The 21,826-nt window shown below is 47.5% G+C and overlaps 2 protein-coding genes across 3 annotated transcripts; both read left to right on the top strand.

Moving 5' to 3' along the window:
• Window positions 1-1,683: 1,683 nt before the first annotated feature.
• On the top strand, window positions 1,684-5,289 carry LOC308576994 (negative elongation factor B-like). Its single transcript, XM_081177130.1, is given in 4 exon segments — window positions 1,684-2,406; window positions 2,409-2,410; window positions 3,707-4,617; window positions 4,962-5,289. Coding segments are annotated over 4 exon segments (1,773 nt in total). The 5' UTR covers window positions 1,684-1,823; the 3' UTR covers window positions 5,239-5,289.
• A 2,257-nt stretch (window positions 5,290-7,546) lies between these two features.
• FBXO40 (F-box protein 40) lies at window positions 7,547-20,985 on the top strand. 2 transcript variants are annotated; one of them, XM_081176419.1, is made up of 4 exons: window positions 7,548-7,660; window positions 14,770-14,799; window positions 16,138-18,030; window positions 20,566-20,985. In XM_081176419.1, the coding sequence occupies exons 1-4, from the start codon at window positions 7,652-7,654 to the stop codon at window positions 20,785-20,787; spliced, it is 2,154 nt and encodes a 717-aa protein (XP_081032545.1). In that variant the 5' UTR covers window positions 7,548-7,651; the 3' UTR covers window positions 20,788-20,985. The 2 variants fall into 2 exon arrangements, with proteins under 2 accessions (XP_081032546.1, XP_081032545.1); XM_081176420.1 differs by lacking the exon at window positions 14,770-14,799 and having other exon boundaries at window positions 7,547-7,660.
• The last annotated feature ends 841 nt before the right edge of the window (window positions 20,986-21,826 follow it).

Genomic DNA, 21,826 nt, shown 5'->3' with positions numbered 1-21,826 from the left:
GCAGAAAGGGAATCGGGCTGCTTGAATTGCCATTCAAAGGGATTTCCCAGCGGCTTGCGAGCCATAAAGGAGTCGCAACGTCATTGAAGAGGAGTCTTAAATTAAATTTAAGAGGAGTCTTGAATTTAATTTAAGAGAAAGGTCTTGAATTAATTTAAATTTAAGAGGAATCTTAATTTAAGAGGAGTTCACCTATGGGGCAAGCTGATTGGAGATTGAAAAGAGTTTTCATTTTGGGTCTGTTTCTTAAACTTTTGCTATGGTTTTTTTCTTTCTCATTTAGGGAGTTAAAACTAGCAGTTCCAAGAAACATACTTTATCTGCTCTCTTAAATGCGCTGCTTAACAATAGGTTTGGAAGATTAAACAATGCTATACTATATTTCTGCCATTCACTAGATAATACGTTTAATTTCTATAGTATTACGTGAGGCTGACGTAGACTATTTGACCTTGGGACAATACATGCAACCCACAAAGCGCCAATTAAAGGTAAAATTTAAGAGGAGTCTTAAAGGAGTCGCAGCGTAATTTAAGCAGAGAATCACCAATACAGCCTAAATCATACAAAACGATTAACAAATTACCGTATTTTTCGGACTATTGGACGCACCGGTCCATAGGACGCACCTAGATTTTGGGGGGGGGGGGGAAATAAAGGCAAAAAAAAATTAACCCCCCCCGCCAGGCGCGGGGCTGGGGCGGGGAAGCCCAAGCTTCCCCCTCCCCCAGAACGGGACCCAGAGCCATGCCGAAGCTGCACGCAGCTTTGGCATCGCTCTGGGAGCTTGCGGGGCTGGGGGAGGAGGAAGCCTTCCGCCAGCCTCCAAACCATGTCGGGAGACAGCGGGATGGCGCGCTGCGCCTCTCCCGCTGTCCCCCGAGTTTGCGGTGCTGGGCCAGCCTTCTAACCAAGTCGGGGGACATCGGGAAGGGCGCGTTGCGCCCCTGCCGCTGTCTCCCGAGTTTGCGGGGCTGGCGACGGGGAGGAGCAGGCTTCTCCCCCCGCCAGCCTTCTAGACAAGTCGGGGGACAGCGGCAAAGGCGCGCTGCGCCTCTCCCGCTGTCCCCCAGTTTGCGGGGCTGGCGACGGGGAGGAGCAGGCTTCTCCCCCCGCCAGCCTTCTAGACAAGTCGGGGGACAGCGGGAAAGGCGCGCTGAGCCTCTCCCGCTGTCCCCCGAGCTTGTGGGGCTGGCGGTGGGGCTCTCCTGAAGCCTGGAGGTTGTGGGGCTGGTGGGGGGGGAGAAGCAGGCTTGCTTCTCCCACCCCCAGCCTCCAGATCAGGTCGGGGAATAGGGGGATGGCGGCGCTTTGCCATCCCCCTATCCCCCGAGCTTGTGGGGCTGGGGGGGGAGAAGCAGGCTTGCTTCTCCCCCCGCCAGCCTCCAGATCAGGTCGGGGAATAGCGGGGTGGCGGCTCTGCGCCTCCCCGCTGTCCCCAGCTTTTGGGTGCAGGCTGCTGCCCGCAAGCCTTGCGAGCCCGCAGGACATCCCTCCGGGCTTGCAAGACTTGTGGATAGCTTCCTGAAGCCTGGAGAGCGAGAGGGGTCGGTGCGCACGGACCCCTCTCGCTCTCCAGGCTTCAGCAAAAGCCTGCATTCGCACCATAGGACGCACACACATTTCCCCTTCATTTTTGGAGGGGGAAAAGTGCGTCCTATAGTGCGAAAAATACGGTATCAGTAAAACAGTTGGTCTACGGAACGCTGGGAACAAAACAAGCTGAACATCACAATTCCAGCCAAAGTCGCATTATATGATGACCAAAGCAGTCTACTCTCTAACACAGCAGCCGCCTTGGAGGAGGAGGAGGGTGCTGCGCCATGTTCACTGGGCTGCAGGAGTTCGGAGTGGCAAACGGGGAAGACCTGAAGGAGACGCTGATCAGCTGCGCGGAGCCCCTCAAGGCCATCGAGCAGTTCCAGACCAAAAATGGCATCCTCCTGCCCACTCTTCAGTCCGCCTTGCCGTTCCTGGACCTCCACGGCACCCTCAGGCTCGAGTTCCACCAGTCTGTGTTTGACGAGCTGAGGGAGAAACTGCTGGAGAGGGTCTCAGCCGTTGCCTCTGAAGGAGGTCCTCTGAAGGAGGTCTCTGAAAGGTCCAAGCAGCTGGAAGACCTCCTGGAGAAGAGCTTTCCCTTGGTCAAGGTGCCATCAATCCAACCTGTGGTGATGTGCGTCATGCGACACCTGCCCAAGGGGCCAGAAAAGAAGCTGATGACTGACAAGGACCTTTACAAAGCGTGCACCGTGGAGGTGAAGCGTCAGATTTGGCGGGATAACCAGGCCTTGTTTGGTGACGAGGTGTCCCCTCTGCTGAAGCGGTACATCCTGGAGAAGGAGAAGGCCTTGTTTTGCAGCGACCTCTCTGTCCTGCACAACTTCTTCAGCCCTCCTCCCAAAATGAGGTGCTGTGATACGAATTTTATGTTCTTAGACATATCTTAAATGTTCATACCAACCAAGCACATACATAGATCAGCACAGGAAGACCAACTTGGAACCATTTTGATTCCCAAACTGTCCCAAACTGACCAAATGTTTTCTCTGCAATGTCAAAGGAAAATGGAAAAGCCTCCCCATTGTCTTTTCCTTCACAAATCCTGTCTTAAGGGTATGTCTGTGTTTGAATAGGATGTGAGCCTGTGACCTGGCCCAGGAACTAAGTATTTATCACTACAAAAGACTGGACAGGCTCCCCAGGAAATCCAATCAAGTAACCTGCCAGACAGGAGATAAACAACAACAGGAGAAAAACAATATTCAAATTTCTGTTTTAGACCGCCTTTTCTGTGATGTAGGTGTGATGTATCTGAGGGGGGTGGTCTTTGGTTACACCCCTTCTGTGATGTATGTATGCTGTTTCTGGGGGTGGTCTTGATCTAGAGCAGTGTTTCCCAAACTTTTTTGGGCAACGGCACACCTGTTTACTGAAAAAAAATCTCGCGGCACACCACCATTAAAGCCCCGCCCCGTGACGTCAGCGCGCAGCGTCACGCCGGGAGGGACGCACGAAAGTGAAAGTTTTTTCCCTCCCCCTTGCCGGGGAACCTCCAAGCTTTGGGGGTGGGAGGAGGCAGCAGAGCGAGGGACTGAGGGACGGCGGCAACTGAGGCGGCGGCGGCTGTTGTGGTGGTGGCGGCGATAGCGGGCGGAGGAGGGCGCGGCGGCGGGGCTTGAGGAGCCGTCGCCGGGAGTTGCTGCTGCTGCTGTTGCTGCTGCTGCCCGGACATGCCGGCCTCCTCCTCCTCCGCTGTCTCGCGCTCCTCCCTTTTGCACGCGCTGCCCCGCCGCTCGGCACCACCACCGCGGAGCCGCCCCCGGCTCGACGCGGATCCTCGCCGCCGCCGCCTCTCACCGCCCGACTCGCCCGCCTCCCTCCCACGGCACACCAGCCAATGTCTCACGGCACAGTAGTGTGCCGCGGAACACCGGTTGGGAAACACTGGACTAGAGAATGGGAATTTCAAAAGTCTTTATAAGGCCTTGCACAGCAATTTTGGGGTCCTCTTCCTCTCCTGCGGGTGAGGGGAGCACCCTGTTGCAACAGATCAATAAAGATCAAGCTTACTAGCTGCTCTGCTTCTCAATATTCTCCGGTTGGCCTCTGTTATTTTCTCCTACCAATAGGGAACCTATGTAAGGACTCTATATGGGCTCTTGGATACCCCATAAGGGAAAAGGGCAATTTTTGTTTACAACAGCGCCAAGGAGAGGTGGTGCAGAAGCTCACCCAAATGATCGGGAAGAACGTGAAACTCTACGACGTGGTGCTGCAGTTCCTGTGGACCTTGTTCCTTCGGACACGCAATGTCCATTACTGCACATTGCGGGTAGAGCTCCTCATGTCACTGCATGACCTAGATATCAGTGAGATCTGCTTGGTTGACCCCTGCCACAAGTTTACCTGGTGCCTGGATGCCTGCCTTAGAGAGAGGTTTGTGGACAACAAGCGGGCGCAAGAGCTGCAAGGCCTCCTCGACGGAGCGAAGAAAGTGCAAGAGCAAGTCCTGGGGGATTTAGCCATGATACTGTGTGATCCATTTGCCATCAGCATCTTGGCTCTGAGCACCATCCGCCACCTGCAAGAACTGATTGGGCAGGATATGTTACCTAGGGGAAGCCCCAATCTTCTGCTTCTCTTGAGGATGTTGACATTGGGACAGGGAGCCTGGGACATGATTGACATGATTAAGGAACCCAGAATGGAAGTAGACTTGATTACCAAGTTCCTGCCGCTGTTGATGACCTTCGTGGTGGATGACCACACATTCACCGTCAATCAGAAGCTGTGTTTGGAAGACAAGGGCCCAGCACCTTACCCCACCACAATCCCAGATATATTCCCCAAATTTCTGCAAGAGCACTGGATCGCCTGCCAGACTGGGCTCTACTACGTGCTTCACATCACTAAGCAGAGGAACAAGAATGCTCTTCTCCGGCTGCCCCCCACCCTTAGGGAGACTTTCAGGGATCTGGCCTTCGGTGACATCTTCCTGCACCTGCTCACCTGCACCCTCACTCTCCTCAGCGATGAGTTCACTCAAGAGGAGTTCTGCACTAGCCTTTTTGATGATGTCTTCCTCACTGCCTGCTGGAGGAAGGAGAATGTACCGTATTTTTCGCTCTATAGGATGCACTCCCCCCCCCTCCAAAAATGAAGGGGAAATGTGTGTGCGTCCTATGGAGCGAATGCAGGCTCCTTGGCTTCAGCGATAGCAAAGCGAAGCCTCCGAAGCGCAGAGGGAGTGCACACCAATCCCTCTTGCTCTCCAGGCCACGCTTCGCTGGAGAGGCACTGCGCAGTTTTCCCTCTCTGCGCAGCGCCCCTTCGGCGAAGCGGGAGGAGAAATGGAAAGGGCTCCGTTTCTCCTGCAGCTTTGCTGAAGGGGCACTGAGAAGAGAGGGGGAGATTCCCCCCCCCGTTCTCCCCCTCCTATGGTCGGGTGCGTTCTATAGAGCGAAAAATACGGCGCATAGACACATGCTAAGGCTCCTGCTTCACCTCCACCAAAAGGTGACACCTGCCAAGTTGGAGTCCCTGCTGAAGTCACTGGAGCCTCTCAAGCACGGTGGAGAAGCCTTGAAGGAGCTTTACAACCAGCTCAGCAAAAAACTGGAACTCCGCAAGCCCAGCCCTGTCCAGGACGCAGGCGACACACCCACTGTGGACTTGCCCCGGCCAACAGTGGCCCAACCGACCTCACTCCAGGCTGCGCTCCCCCTGAGCCTGTAGAACAAAGTTTCTTGTGTTGATCTCACTGCAGAGATCGGACCCACGTCCAGATTCCTGATACAAACCAGTCATGATCTTTTGCCTGTCTTTTGGACTTGGGCTGCCTCATCTCATCTGGCCTGTCGCCCTGGAAGACAGCTCTGCCCTCAAGAGTGGTCTTCTGGGGCAAATTTGATAGAGCTGTTCTTATTAAAATAAGAAAACTGCCTTTAGTCCCTGTCAGGGGAAAAGTGGGGGTATAAATAAATAAAAATATAATAATAGTAATAATAATAATAATAATGATGATGAATTTGGTTTTATGGAGGAGAGGAAACTGGCCATATATGTACGTTTTCTAAAACAAACAAACACCTAAGTGTTATTTTAGATGTTCGCATATAGAGAAGCCTAGTAATTTAATGAGAATGAATTATTTGTGAAGCTTGGCTTTTTTAGAGGACATGGAAATAATGTTTCAAAGGCTGTCAAAACAACAAGAACAGCAACACCATTAACAAAATTACTAAATTTCACATGTAATTTACATGTACCATGCACAATGTACTTTTTTTTTTAGTTTATTCTTTTTACTTCTGGGTTCATATAATCGTAGAATGTTAGACGCCAAGGGAAATTTACTCAGAATCGCCATTCTGTTTGTTTTTAAATTCTTCCTTCGATGAAAATGTTCCTGGTTCTTTAAGAATTTGCAAGCCCCAAAGGTTTTTGCAATAATTTTTCGGTTCTTTGCTTGAGTTTCTAATTTCATGTTTTTCATAAATGTTGACATTTATCCTAAATAACTGAGTCACTAGGTGCATTCCTCATAGAATTGTAGAGTTGGAAGGGATGGATCATCTAATCTAACTCCCTGCAGTGCAGGAATCTCAACACATGGTCCCTCATCCAGTTTGAGACCATGCCAGCCCCTGCTTAGCTTTGCAAATGGGCTAGCAAGTGGCTGCAGGAAGCACATGAGGAACCGCTTGTGGCCAAACAAGATGGCCAGGTGGGCAGGTGCTGTGGCCCTGCAACTTCTTCCTGCTCACGGAAGCACATTAAAATCTTTATGCTACATACATGGAGGCTGATAATGTTTTGCCATGAGTGTATTGCTCACACTGGCTTAATTCAGACAACTCTAATTAACTAATTACATTATTAGTAACACACATGTCAGCTGAAAGTCTTCAAGGTGACAACAAGACAAAACAACATTACAAAATAATACATGCTCTCCCCTATAATACTTGTTCAGTGCTAATTATAATTTGCCACCATGACCCTTCAGTCAGCAAATTACGTTTACTCCAAACTAGACTCGGAAGCATCCTCCAACCATAGTTCTGAATTCTGGTTAGCGCTTCCCATTTTGGATCCCATAGCAAACTATGGGCATGTCAAAGACATGGAGAAAGAAGTTGCAGTTCATTGTCAGGCTATGACTGAAGGTTTATCTTAATTGTGCCACTCTTTGCTATGAACCACACAAGTTGTCTTTTAATATTGCAGAGATTGTGGAAGTCATCAGTATTTTTACGTTTTCAGTGCAGAAAACCAATACCCCGCATCGGATAAAGAGATACTCATTAGCTTTAATGCAAAAGGGAGGGGGGAAATAAAATAAAGTCAGAGAATTTCATATAGGTGGGACACAGGTGGCGTTGTGGGTTAAACCACAGAGCCTAGGGCTTGCCGATCAGAAGGTCGGCGGTTCAAATCCCCACAATGACGGGGTGAGCTCCCGTTACTCGGTCCCAGCTCCTGGCAACCTAGCAGTTCGAAAGCACCAGTGCAAGTAGATCAATAGGTACCACTCCGGTGGGAAAGTAAACGGTGTTTCCGTGCGCTGCTCTGGTTCACCAGAAGTGGCTTAGTCATGTTGGCCACATGACCCAGAAGCTGTACGCCGGCTCCCTCGGCCAGTAAAGCGAGATGAGCGCCGCAACCCCAGAGTTGGCCATGACTGGACCTAATGGTCAGGGGTCCCTCTACCTTTACTCATTTCATATAGGCAGCATGAGGAGGAAGATGCTGAAGGGATGTAAAACTTATTTCCTCAGTAAGAAAGAAGACTTCATTGCCAAGCATATGCAATGCAGAGAATGTTTTTGTACTGAGATGTGAATCAGCTGTTCTGCTCAAGCTCTGTTAAACAGCACAGCATCAATGACAGTTAAAATAAATATTGTGGAAGGGCAACATTCTGTAAATTGAACCATGCTGCCGAGTGCACCAGTTTTATTTTTAACAGCTGAGGCCACTTGTGTGCATTTCAGGGTGTGTTTTTTTTTTTACCTCCCCTGCCTCCTCAGATTTCCTCCTCCTCCTTCGTTCTGCTGCTCCCACCCATCTCTGCTCCACCTCACTTCAACTCAGCCTGAAAAACCCAAGAGACCATTTATTTGGGGTACAGGAAAAAAGAGACTGCATGCTGAGGGTAAGGCTTTAAAACGAAAACCTGTTTTGGAATCAAAGCTGAAAGGTGAATGCTATATTACCATGCCAGAGTTAGGAATGAAAAACATTAACATGTATAATAATAAGGGGGGGGGGAGTGTGTCGCAGCCAGTTATGCAGAGTGTTTAAAGTACTGATAAATGTTAGACTCTCATCTTGACGTTCTTCCATCAGCTTTGTTAAATTGGGAATGCTAGAGAGGTGCTGAGCTCCGTGAGCTCCAGTTTTCCCGTGTTTGCACAGCCTGTGTGCAGGATTGCAGCTTTAGTCTTTATTGGTTCTTTGCATTCCAAAAGACAGTGGGATTAATCGGAGGCTGTCACCTTCAATGCCAGGGCTCATCCTTGCAAAATATGAACCAATAATGGAGGAGGAGGCTCTGAGCAGGTGCAGAGTTCATTTTCCTTTCTACTTAAATAACCACAGGTTGCTCTCATGTGCATCTAGAACGGGCTTCTAGGTTACAGAGTAGTTTCAGAAAGCTAGCACCAAAGAGCTCAGCTATTAATATCCTAAATTCGTGATCAAGGTCAGCTCCAAAAAACAAGCATGTGTCCCTTTTGAGAGGACTAGTCTCTGAAATCAGTTACAGCAGGGCAGATCTGAAACTTCAGAATTAGCAGAGGTTTATAGCCATCTAATCAGGAATTTTCAGCAGGTTCTGTGAAGCAGAAGGCAGGCGAAGAGCTTTGAGATGTTAAAAAAAAAAAGAATTTAGAAGATGGAAGAACAAACGATAGCACAGAGCTGACAGTAGAATCATAGAATCATAGAATCATAGAGTTGGAAGAGACCACAAGGGCCATCGAGTCCAACCCCCTGCCAAGCAGGAAACACCATCAGAGCACTCCTGACATATGGTTGTCAAGCCTCTGCTTAAAGACCTCCAAAGTAGGAGACTCCACCACACTCCTTGGCAGCAAATTCCACTGTCGAACAGCTCTTACTGTCAGGAAGTTCTTCCTAATGTTTAGGTGGAATCTTCTTTCTTGTAGTTTGGATCCATTGCTCCGTGTACGCTTGTCTGGAGCAGCAGAAAACAACCTTTCTCCCTCCTCTATGTGACATCCTTTTATATATTTGAACATGGCTATCATATCACCCCTTAACCTCCTCTTCTCCAGGCTAAACATGCCCAGCTCCCTTAGCCGTTCCTCATAAGGCATTGTTTCCAGGCCTTTGACCATTTTGGTTGCCCTCCTCTGGACACGTTCCAGTTTGTCAGTGTCCTTCTTGAATTGTGGTGCCCAGAACTGGACACAGTACTCCAGGTGAGGTCTGACCAGAGCAGAATACAGTGGCACTATTACTTCCCTTGATCTAGATGCTATACTCCTATTGATGCAGCCCAGAATTGCATTGGCTTTTTTAGCTGCCGCATCACACTGTTGGCTCATGTCAAGTTTGTGGTCAACCAAGACTCCTAGATCCTTTTCACATGTACTGCTCTCAAGCCAGGTGTCACCCATCTTGTATTTGTGCCTCTCATTTTTTTATTAGTATTATCACTAATATTGCAGACAACTGCCACGTGGTTTTGACATGAAAACCCTTATAAAAAGTAATTGATACTCCCCAAACCAGTAGCTCTCAAGTCCCTCCCCTGCCCAGGAATAGCCAAGATTCTTGTAACCTCTTATTCAAGGATCTATTTATCTATAGTTTGTCTATAGTAACTCTCAGAATAGGAAACTACATTGAAAGCTTTTATGCTTCCCTTCACTTAAAAAAATGTCCAGGGCAGTTTACAATAGCTCATTAAACACAACAAAACACCAATAATCAATATAAAGTGTCCACAGCGGTGACTTTTTTTCTGTGACTTTTTTTCCTGGCTTTGAACACATCTCAGAGCAATCAATACTATTCTGCTGTGCTCTGCTGAAATGAGCAGGAAGGGTTTGCCTTCCAGCCAAGGGTGATTAGTTGTGTTGTGGCTTTTTATTTTTATTTTGTAAACTGGCACCCTGCCCTCCCTCCCAGAGCAGCCCAGGGCAGCAAATGTCAAAATGTTAAAACAGTACGATTAAAAAACAACAACAGATTTAACACATTAAAAAAACTAATTAGAACATCTTAAAGCAGACTCATACCCTCATAAGTACTACAGTATATTAATTTCACTGTGGCCATGGCCAGTATCAGCCATCAGACGCCTGCGTAAACAGGAATGTTTTGAAATTTCTCTTAAAAGCCAATAATGTAGAAGACAGGTGCACCTTATCAGGGATCTGGTTTCACAAACAGGGACCCACCGCTGAGAAGGCCCTGTCACAGATCAACGCCAACCAGGCAGCTTCCAGGCACAACAGTGGTGGCGCAAGATAGTTGAAATGGGGGGAGCTGCTGCTTTGGGTACTTGGGTCCCAATCCATTTAGGCTGCCCCACCTACCAACTTAACAGCCACATTCTGCACAAGCTGTAGCCTCTGGGTCATTCTCGAGGGCAGCCCCATGTAGAGAACTTTGCAGTAGTCTAAGCAGGAGGCCACCGTAGCAAGGACCTAGAGGCCAAGCTATCCCAGTCCAGGAAAGGCCAGTGACAGGTGGGAATTCAGTAGTCCCAGATGACAAACCTGCTCTTTCAGGGGAAATGTACAGGTCGTACAGCCATCTTCCAGACACCCACTAACAGTATAAACCCCCAGCCAGCCTTTTCCTCCTTCCAGACACTGGTCTAACATCTTCACGGTCTCTCCTGATTCAGATGGTATGAAGAGACAGAGCTATGTGTCTTCAGCATACTGATGGATTATGGTCCAAATTCCTGGATAACAGCTCCCAACAGACTTGCATAGATGTTAAATGGCATAGTAGTAGTAGTAGTAGTAGTAGTAGTAGTAATAATAATAATAATAATAATAATAATAATAATAATAATTTATTATTTGTACCCCGCCCATCTGGCTGGGTTTCCTAGCATAGGAGATAGGAGGGACTCTTGCAAGACCCCACAGCTCAAAAGCTTCAGGGCCGAGTAACCATCTCCTCCTCCTCCTCTTTCCTGGGGACAACCCTGCAAGCAGGAGTGGAACCACTGTACTACACTGCCTCCAAGTCCTATTCCTTCAAGTCGTCATGAAAGGACGCCATGGTCAATGGTGTAAAGTCTTTTGGGGCTGATAATTCCTGATCTTCCAGTTTACCGGCTGGTTCCAATGTGAAGCTAAACCAGTGGTTTCCAGGTGTGTGTGTGGGGGGGGGGGTATTGCCCCCTGGGAGTGTTAGGATTACCTAGGGGCTGGCAGGGAGGCAGTGGAAGTGTAAACGATGATCAGACTTTGAAGAGCTGGTACGACACTGGATCAAATCCACCAGTTTCACTGAATTAATTAAACTAAATGGTTTTAGTTGGATTTTGAATAAATGTGGCAATTAATTGTTACTCTTTTGAATTCTCTTGTGTTATTATCTTCCTTAATGGGTTGCACTAAACATTTTTCTGAATAATGCTTTTTATAGGGTTTTATAGAATTCACTGGGGATAAGATTATGGGGCCAAGGGGATGGTGGCCCACAAAATTTGGGAACCAGTGAGCTAAACCCAGTACCCCCCCTTATAAGAAAAATGGCCCCCTTTCCCTTATGGGGTATTCCAGAGCCCATATAGACTCCTTATAAGTGGGTTCCCTGTCGGTAGGAGAAAACAGAGGCCAACCAGAGAATATTGAGAAGCAAAGCGGCTAGTAAGCCTGATCTTTATTCAAGGAACTGTTGCAACAGGGTCCCCATTCACCACACGCAGGAGGGAGGAGAACCCTGAACAATGGTGCGCAAGCCCTTATATAGACTTTGGAAACTGCCCACCCTGTAGCCCAAGACCGCCCCCCAAAACATCATACATACATCGCAGAAGGAGGCAGTCTACAGCAGAAATCCTGTCTGCCAGGATGACTGATAATGGTCACTGATTGCATTAACTGGGCAGTCTGGCCATTCTTTTATGATTGTTAATACTTCAGTTCCTGAGTCCAGGTCACAGGCTCACCCTGTTGTTGTTGTTGTTGTTGTTGTTGAGTCGTGTCCGACTCTTCGTGACCCCATGGTCCACCCTATTCATACACAAATACACCCTTAAGACAGGATTTGCAAGCAAAAAGACCATGGGAAGGCTTTCCGCATTCACCTCTCTTACTGCAGAGGAATATTTGAGGTCATTGGGAGAGTCAGAATAGCTTCAGGATTGCTCTCCCGTGGTATTTCAGACACATGGTTCATATATTTAGATATGTGTGCCTTTATGAATATTTATTCTGTATTTGAGACCTTAAAATTCTTATAACACCCCAGAAAAATGGTGCTTGAATGCACTTTGCTCAGAAGAACTACCCCGGATCTCTTCAAGCTCCTCAGAGGCCAGAGGCTTGTTGAGGCTGCTCAGCTGAGATGCAGAGAGGCTTCTACACCTCAGCTGAACAGCTTAATGGTTGTGGGGACTTGCTCAGCTGAGGCGCAGCTTTCCCGTGTGTTGTCTGATAGCCAGAAGGCTGAAGAGCCTCAGCAAAGCCTTGCTGCACCGCCTGCTCACGAGGAGACCTTTTCCAGAACCCATGGAGGATGTCCCTTCAGGTTCTGCGGAGAGTCTTCTTGTGAGATGGAGGTGCAAGCGGGGCTTTTGCTGAGGCCGGTCAAGTCTCTCCCCACACCTCCAGGGCCCACCTGAGAAGTGCCAGGATGCCATTGTGGTGCGTTCGGGCTGGAAGAAGCCCTGGCTAAACCATAGGTTAGCATGAGCCCTAGCAGGCCTCTCGCGTTTCCTTTCCATCTCCATCACCTGCCCCCTAAGAAACTGGCTTCTTTCAGTCATGCTAAAGAACTTTAAAAATGGTCCTTCTGTTGAATGATGGATTGCCCCATGTAGGGCATTCAGACTGCGCAATGTTTGCTCCTTATTTGGGTTATCTGCCTTTTGCTCCAACCCTTGTAATGTTCAAGTGCTCCCGATACATGCATAGTTTTTGTGCTATGTAACTGCGCCGACATTCTGCAAGTCATGGCTGCAGCTATTTTTAGAGATTATGTGCATCCAAAATACTCCCAAGAATCAGAGCAACAGAAGTCTGGCTGTGACAGACAAACAGACAAATGCTTTTACTGTTGTACACCGGGAAGGCTGTTGCTGCAGATTTGCACTAAAAGTTCTGCAGAAGGAAGATCTTGCCTCCTGAACAATAGCTGTACAATGCTGAAGAACTGTCAGCTGAGATCAACTCAGTGGTACATCTTTTCCATCACTGCAGTTTACAAGTAACAGATGCTAGCAGAGAAGGTGCTAGAAATCTCAGCATGGACAATGGAATATCGAGCAATTTTCTTCACACTTGTTACTTTCTGGGTTGTTGATGACCAGTGGCACTGAAGTAATGGTGCATATTGTTATAAGAAAAATTCCTATAATTCCCTTATGGGGTATCTAGAGCCCGTATAGAGTCCCTCAGGAGATCTCTATCAGTTGGAGAGAAAGCAGAGGCCAACCAGAGTATATTGAAAGCAAAGCGGCTAGTAAGCCTGATCTTTATTAAAGGAAATAAACTGTTGCAACAGGGTCCCCACTCACCACACGCAGGAGGGAGGAGAACCCTGAACGATGGTGTGCAAGCCCTTAGTCTGTGATGGCCAAACTTGGCCCTCCAGCTGTTTTGGACTACAATTCCCATCATGCCTAACTACTGGTCCTGTTAGCTAGGGATGATGGGAGTTGTAGTCCAAAAACCTGACATGCGATAAATGTCCTCCAGACCATTTGACAAAACGATACAGGAGAACAAGCAACCTGTGACAGTTTGGGTCGGTCATTTGCAGTTGTGTAATGAAATGGGCATCTGCATCTACAATGAATTACACTGGAGTGACGACATTTCCCCCAATGATGGGACATGCCTACACCCATAGACTGGTGTCCAAGCTAGAGGCGATTGGACTCTCCAACTCCACCTGTCTCTGGGTTTTGGATTTTTTGTCAGAACGTTCTCAGAGGGTTAGAGTAGGGTCACACATGTCCACAGCCCTTAGCCTTAACACCGGCTCACCACAGGGTTGTGTGTTGAGTCCCCTGCTCTACACTCTCTATACGTATGACTGTACAGCCATCTATTCCAGCAACAAAATCATCAAGTTTGCTGATGACACTACGGTGGTAGGGCTCATTTCAGGAGGGGATGAGTCCGCCTATCGGGACGAGGTGGAGCGGCTCTGTGTTTGGTGTGGAGAGAACAATCTGGCTCTTAATACGGCTAAGACCAAGGAATTGGTGGTGGATTACAGGAAAAAAAAAGGCAGACATTCAGCCCTTGTATATCAACGGGGAACGGGTGGAGAGGGTGGCGGAATTCAGGTTTTTGGGAGTAGCTATCGATCAGGGCATGACTTGGAGCGCACATACCACTGCTCTGGTGAAGAAGGCCCAGCAGAGAATTTATTTCCTCAGACTTTTAAAGAAGAACAATCTGAGTGAGAGACTGCTGGTGTGCTTCTACCGAGGCTCCATAGAGAGCATTCTTACATACTGTATTTGTGCTTGGTTCTCCGGTTGTACAGCTAGGGAGAGGAAGGTGCTCCAGAAGGTCATAACCACAGCCCAAAGGATTATTGGTCATCCTCTCCCATCTTTGGAAGAACTGTACAGTTCCCGTTGTCTTAGGAAAGCAAATAACATCCTGCAGGATTCATCTCACCCGGGACACGGTCTGTTTGCACTACTGCCTTCTGGCAGGAGATATAGAAACATCAAGTCAAAGACAAATAGACTGAAAAACAGTTTCTATCCAAGAGCTGTGGCCTTTTTGAATGCTGTAACTCGATAGTGTGACCTGGGAGTTTGATGGGTGTGGTGTGGGTGTGGCTGGAATGTGGTTTGTTTGGTTGTTGTTGTTGTTTTGCTTTTGATGTTTTAAGGGATGGCATCCAATTTCGTTGCACTTTGTACAATGTTGCACTTGTGTAATGACAATAAAGAATCTATTCTATTCTATTCTATTCATATAGGTTCTGTATTCTGCTTTGGAATGGAATGGTTGAACTGCAAGGCTGTACAGTACTTAGATCACAACTATTTGATACTTTTGTGAAGCCTTTTCGTTTTTCTTGCAGGGATACCAAAGGCAACCAACTGCAGCTATGGTAAGAGAAAAGATTGTTTTGTCGTGCTATGCATTCAACGAACTGGTCTCTCTACTTCAATTCCATTCTTACAGCACACCATTAATTGTTCTAGGCCAAGGGTGCTAATATATATATATATATTTGCCCAAGAGAGACGTTCCTCCTTGGTTGCTGTAGTGCATTTTTGGGAGAAGAAAAGGCTTAAGAAGTGAACCCTACGCAAATCCAGAGTGGAGTACCTAAGACAGTTGGGTGGTGTCTTGTATGCCGCCTTCCAGCAAACCCTTCAGCCAAGCTGGTGCCAAATGTATTGCTTGCTGATGTGGTTTAGAAGCTGGTCTTGTTGTCAGGGTAGCCCAAGACCTCCCTGCACCCTGCCCAAGCTTGCACCCCAGAGAAGTCGCTTCGCTGCTCCTGACGCAGTAGAAACAACACAGGAGGCAGCAATTACAGGTTACCGGTCTCTGCAACCACAGCAGGCACTGTGATTCTATTTTAGTTTTAACTATTTGTCTTTTTATGTCAACCTCCCTGAGATCTTTGGATGAAGGGTGGTATATAAATCTTAATACAGTCGTACCTTGGTTTTCGAACAGCTTAGTTCTCAAACGTTTTGGCTCCCGAATGCTGCAAACTCAGAAGTGAGTGTTCCAGTTTGCGAATGTTCTTTGGAACCCAAACATCCGATGTGGCTTCTGCAGCTTCCGATTGGCTGCAGAAGCTTCCTGCAGCCAATCAGAAGCCACACCTTGGTTTTTGAACATTTTCGGAAGTCGAGCAGACTTCTGGAACAGATTCCATTCGAGAACCAAGGTACGAACGTAGTAATAAATGCAGAGCTCTTTAAGCCACAAACATGGACCATGTCCCAGGTTTTCTCAATGCTTTGGTGAGCTACTTCTTCTTCTTCTTCTTTTTTAAAAGTTTCAATATATTAGGACTAGGTTGCCTAAAGGTAAAGGTAAAGGGACCCCTGACCATTAGGTCCAGTCGTGGCCGACTCTGGGGTTGCTCATCTCGTTTTATTGGCCGAGGGAGCCGCCGTACAGTTTCCAGGTCATGTGGCCAGCAGGACTAAGCCGCTTCTGGTGAACCAGAGCAGCACACGGAAACTCCTTTTACCTTCCCGCCAGAGCGGTACCTATTTATCTACTTGCACTTTGACGTGCTTTCGAACTGCTAGGTTGGCAGGAGCAGGGACCGAGCAACGGGAGCTCAGTCCATCACGGGGATTCGAACTGCCGACCTTCTGATCGGCAAGCCCTAGGCTCTGTGGTTTAACCCACAGCGCCACCCGCATCCCTTGGTGAGCTACTTCTCTTTCTCTTCTCTTTCTGTCTCCTCTCGTGTCCGCAGGGCAGGAAGCACCGAGCTTCCTCTGGACTCCACAAGCACTGTGAGAAGTGTTTCAACCGGCACTGCCAGGCTCCAGTCGAGCCCACGGTCTCTTGCGTGGTGATCAGCTGCCGGTCTCACTGCGGCGCTGCGTTCCATATGTGTAAAGAGGACGAGCACCAACTCCTGTGTCCACTAGAGCAAGTCTCGTGCCTCAACTCTGTTTATGGCTGCCCTTTCACCATGGCCCGCTTCAAAGTAGCCAAACACCTCAGAGTCTGCCCGGCCAGTATCGTTTCCTGTTCGATGGATTGGAATCGTTGGCCAAACATGGATTCTGAGGCCGTTCTGCACCAGAACATTATGAAAGAGGAGCCCGGTGAAACCTGCTTAGATGCGGCCCTCGCCTTGAGAGATCAGAAAGCTCTTTTTAAGACACTCAGAATGGCTGAGTTTTTCCCAGAATGCACGGAGGCCTGTCCCATAGATGAAGAAGGAACTGATGGTGCCGAGTCCTACCTAGGAGAAGGAGCTGGTCAGACTGAAGCAACTATGGCTGAGGCAGCCGGGCTCAGCCAGGAAGAGCGTGAGAACCTTGCAAAGGACAAAGAAGGGGTCGATTTAGTCGGTTACAAAACCTGGGAAAACATCTTCAGTAAAGAATTCAAGGCGTGCACAGTAACAGGCCAACTGGCCGAAAAGAAGGAAAGTGGAAGGGAGAGTAAGACTCTGAAAACAGAACCAACTTCTAGTGGCAACGAGAAAGGAAAGCCGCAAGAAGAAAGTAGCAGTGTGGGAGACAGTGGGGAAAACCAAGCCCCTCCTGAAGTGAATTTAGCAGCTGAAAAGACAGGTTTGGCTCCTTGGCAAGATGGAGTTTTGGAAAGGTTAAAAAAAGAGGTTCCTATAGGGGATTATAATATGTATCTGGTGCACCATGGAAGGATGCTAATTCATTTTGGTCAGATGGCTGCTTGCACTCCCAGAGAGAAAGACTTTGTATATGGAAACCTGGAGGTTCAGGAAGTGAAGACTGTAACCACCTTCAGAGTGCCGGTCAGCTATTGTGGCAAAAGAGCTCGCCTTGGGGATGTCGTGGCACACAGGAAGCCCACGAAGAGCGTATCTGTGGATACTTCAGAGTTAGGAGTAAGCCTGGAGGCTCTTCCTAAATCCGATGCAATCAAAACTACTCTGCTGTGTGCCTTGGAGAAGGAACTGAAAGGGCACGAGATCTCTGAATCAAAGAGCATCGATGCTCTCTTCATCGATTTTGGGACGCAAACGTACAACTTTGCTACGGAGCCTTTCGCTTCCACGGCCGTTCTAGCAGACACACTAGATGCCGAAGACCCGCCGAGTCTCCACATGCAGCTGAGCAGCGAGAGCGTAACCCAAAGGCACAACAAAAGCAACTCTGCTTTCACGTTCTCCTGCAGCCACGTTTTCAGGAGAGACGAGTTTCCTTCGCATTTCAAGAATGTCCACGCCGACATCCAGTCCTGCTTGAATGGATGGTTCCAGCGCCGTTGCCCACTCGCCTACCTGGGCTGCACTTTTGTTCAGTATCCCTGGCGCCCGGCTGGGCAAAGCTCAAGGGTCATCTACAGCCAGCGCCTCAAGACATTTGCCCTTAAGCCAGAGGTTGACCCCGTGCTCTCGGAAGCAAAGAAATTTAACTTGAGCAGAAATCGCAGGGGGAAAGAAATGGATGTTCTGAGCAGCCTTCCCCTGGAGATCCTGAAGTACATCGCTGAGTTTTTGGATAGCTACAGCTTGTCTCAGTTGGCTCAGGTGTCGGTGCAGATGAGGGACATCTGTGCTACTCTGCTGCAAGAGAGAGGAATGGTCCTTCTGTCGTGGGAAAAGAAGAGATATTCTCATGGGGGCACTTCTTGGAGAGTCCGCAAAAAGGCAAGTGATGGGGGCATTTGGGAGGGGATGGTGGCGTCATCCAAACATTTACATTGGTCTCTGGATTTGGGGTTGTGAGCATCATGGGTTTCTACTACTATAAAAAAAAAACATTTTAGCAATTTTTAGTTAGGCTTTGTTTACACTGGCTAAAGCACTGCGGCAAGCAAGGGTTGCAAGATATCAGGGTCTGTCCTGATGTTTAAAAGTTTTAACCTTCACAGAGTTGTAGGGGCCACAAAGGTCATCTGGTCCAACCCCAAGATTCTGAGATTAAGAGTTAGCTTTATATTGGAATGTTCCCTGAAGATGGAAAGTGTTATGTACTGAGTTGAATAGGATCCAAACTGCAGCAGTCTGATTGGTCCTAGAACAATAGGATCCAGAATGCAGCAGTCTGATTGGTCCTAGAACAATAGGATTCAGAATGCAGCAGTCTGATTGGTCCTAGAACAATGCAGCAGTATGATTGGTTGGCAGGAACCACCCAATCCTGCTCCAGATAGAAGTGAATCCACAACCTGATTGGCTGACAGTAGAATTCCGGAATTAGGCAATCATGTGCAGCCCATTGTGTAAATAATGTATATAAAGCAGATACTGTGAGGGGACTTTCATTCATCCCTCCTCACCACTATGAGCTGAATAAAGAGCATGAAATCACTTTGCGACTTTGAGTATATTTCAGAAAGCAAGCATGTTCTTAGTTCTCCAAGAAAACTAAGCCTTGATTCGAAGTAGGAGTCTGCCAAGCACATTGTTCCAGCACTGCAGTGGAAACAGTATGGTCTATCAGAACCTCTGATTTCTGTTGCTTTGGACTCTCTCTCTCCCCCCTTCCCACACACAGACAGCAGGGAGAACTGTACCCTTAATCAAAGTGGGATGATAAATACAGTATGAGTTTAATCAAACTGGGATGTTAAATACAGTATGAGTTTGAGTTTTAAATGAAGGTGTCAATTTAACAGGGACTCCGCAAACTATATCTAGGCCTATAGCTACATCCATACCTATATCCAATATATATAGGCCTATACAGGTACCTCAGGTTACAGACGCTTCAGGTTACAGACACTTCAGGTTACAGCCTCCGCTAACCCAGAAATATTACCTCAGGTTAAGAACTTTTCTTCAGGATGAGAACAGAAATCGCGTGGTGGCAGCAGGAGGCCCCATTAGCTAAAGTGGTGCTTCAGGTTAAGAACAGTTTCAGGTTAAGAACGGACCTCCAGAACAAATTAAGTTCTTAACCTGAAGTACCACTGTATTGATATCCATAGGTAAGTGAAAAAGGCCAGTTGCTAATAGGTTAGGAAGTTAATAAATTAAACAGACCAAATAATTTATTCTACATAAATTGAATAAGTTGTTAATGTACATTCATTCCTAAAGGATAATACTCCACGCTGAAAGTTTGAAAATGTTTGTTAGGATCCATATCTTAACAAGGAGCATTCAATTAATTTCCCCTCCTCCTCTCCCCTTTGACTGCATTAGATAGATATTTCTAGCAAAGTGCTTGGAGGACAAAAGGGACTGGAGAGAAGAGGGGGCGCACAGGTCTAACAAGCCAGACCCACAGGATCTTGGGGACCCCTGTGCCCTTGACTCAGCTGCTAAAAGCTGCTAGGTGCACATGGAGTAATAATAATAATAATAATAATAATAATAATAATAATAATAATAATAATAATTTATTATTTATACCCCGCCCATCTGGCTGAGTTTCCCCAGCCACTCTGGGCGGCTCCCAATCAGTGTTAAAAACAGTACAGCATTACATATTAAAAACTTCCCCGAACAGGGCTGCCTTAAGATGTCTTCTGAATGTCAAGTAATTATTTATCTCTTTGACATCTGATGGGAGGGCGTTCCACAGGGCGGGTGCCACTACCGAGAAGGCCCTCTGCCTGGTTCCCTGTAGCCTCACTTCTCGCAATGAGGGAACCGCCAGAAGGCCCTCGGCGCTGGACCTCAGCGTCCGGGCTGAACAATGGGGGTGGAGACGCTCCTTCAGGTATACAGGACCGAGGCCGTTTAGGGCTTTAAAGGTCAGCACCAACATTTTGAATCGTGCTCGGAAACGTACAGACTGCTAGGCCATGAACAGCACTTTTGCTGCCTGTTTGCCATTTCTGCCACACTGCCTTGCTTCACCCCTTCTCTCTTTCCAGGCCAAGTGGAAGAGATGGAGCAGAGCAGCCGTTTTAAACAGGAGTGCCTGTTCGTTTTAAACAGGGGGGCAGCAAGGAGGAAGAGGTGGCAGCAGGAACAGGGCGGAAGGGTTGGAACATCCCAGTGGTGCACTTGTGGGCAGGTGGTGGCAGTGAGTGAGCGGGCAAGTGGTGGACTGACTGGCTGGTCCAGTAGGTTCAATGATGGGCTACAACCCTGAGGCATTTGGGCAAAATCTGGATGCCCTCTTATGCATGCACCGAGCTTCTTGGAATGGGAAGAGTTGTTTGCAAGATCTTGCACAATTGCAAGACTGATTTTTCAGTGCCTAAATTCCTTGTTTATGCCTCTTGATAGATCTGGAAATTTAGCAGCCTGTTCTCCACAGTTAATAGCTGGCAATTCAGTGACATCCCTTCGATGGCTGCACACTTAAAGACCTGTCCTTTTTATGAGGTGGAGAGCAAGGAGGACCCGGTTTTGCTGCCTAGACTGTTTTCACCTGAAGAACAGAAGCAAGACACTTTGGTCTCCACAGTCAAACACAGCCTAAAGAAACTTCAGAGAAGACCGAATTGATTTTGAGAGAGAGATTCTTTTGGATCTGGAAGAACTGTATCAGAACTTTAGTTGTTCTCTCTGAAATGGATTTCATATTCTTTATTAGTATGTCAACCAGAAAAAAAATATCTTAGCTGTATGCTTTCAGGATAGAATGAAACAGAGGGTGCAATCCAGAATCTTTCAAATAAATGGGAACTTTACTCCTGACTTCAACAGAGTGGTGATTTTTAAAAGAACTCAAGATATTTTCATTTCAACCAGCTTTTTATTCATTGTTGTGTCTTGCTGAAATCTTACTGCTTGTTTTAAAGGGTAGAAGGTGGATTTTAGCCTAATGGTTTTGAATGCTCCCTTACAAGGGCAAATGCCTTGAAAGATGTCTTAAAAATGTTTAAATGAATTAATGAAAAATAGAATTGCACCCAAAGTCTTAAGGACTGTGACCAGCAGCATGAAGAACAGTGATGAATAATGCCTATACATATCTGTCGCACTGCCTCCCCTGCCTTTCAAAGTGGCGTGAAGGAAGAAAAGTCCTGCTATCCTTTGGTTCAAAACATATTGGGAATGGAACCTTGAATTAAAAACGAAGAGTAAGTAAAATGAAAAGTTTATTTAAAGTTTTCACGTTGTCATTTCTTCAGTCACATTTATGGGTTCTGTTCCCTTACAAAGTTTAGAATCTGAAAAGATTTTTGGCAGGAACCCTCAAAATCTGTGTTCAAATTAGTTCCTTAAAGGTTCACCACAGCAGGGTACATAAGGAATGGTCAGAGCAAGAGCAGCATGGAAGAGACCGGCAGTGGGGAAGGAAAGTGGGTTGCCTATGATTGTACAGGAGACCAGGTGAACAGCTGCAGCTACAGCTAAGCAACCTGGTTTTCTTCTTCCTGGTCCTAGGCAACATGGGAGGTGCCACCTTAGTACCAGAGGTGTGGCAGGTGGCATTTAGGCAACCACTGAGCTCAGCACAGCCTGGGAATGGAGATGCATCCTTAAAAAAGAAACCAGTCCTTCACCTTCAGGGACACGGCATTCAGACCTAGCAATTCTG

The sequence above is a fragment of the Podarcis bocagei genome (genome assembly GCF_964188305.1).
Source record: "Podarcis bocagei genome assembly, chromosome: 17".
NCBI classification, from domain to species: Eukaryota; Metazoa; Chordata; class Lepidosauria; order Squamata; family Lacertidae; genus Podarcis; species Podarcis bocagei.
Note: the sequence above shows the minus strand (reverse complement) of the source record. Positions and strands in the feature narration are given on the sequence as shown.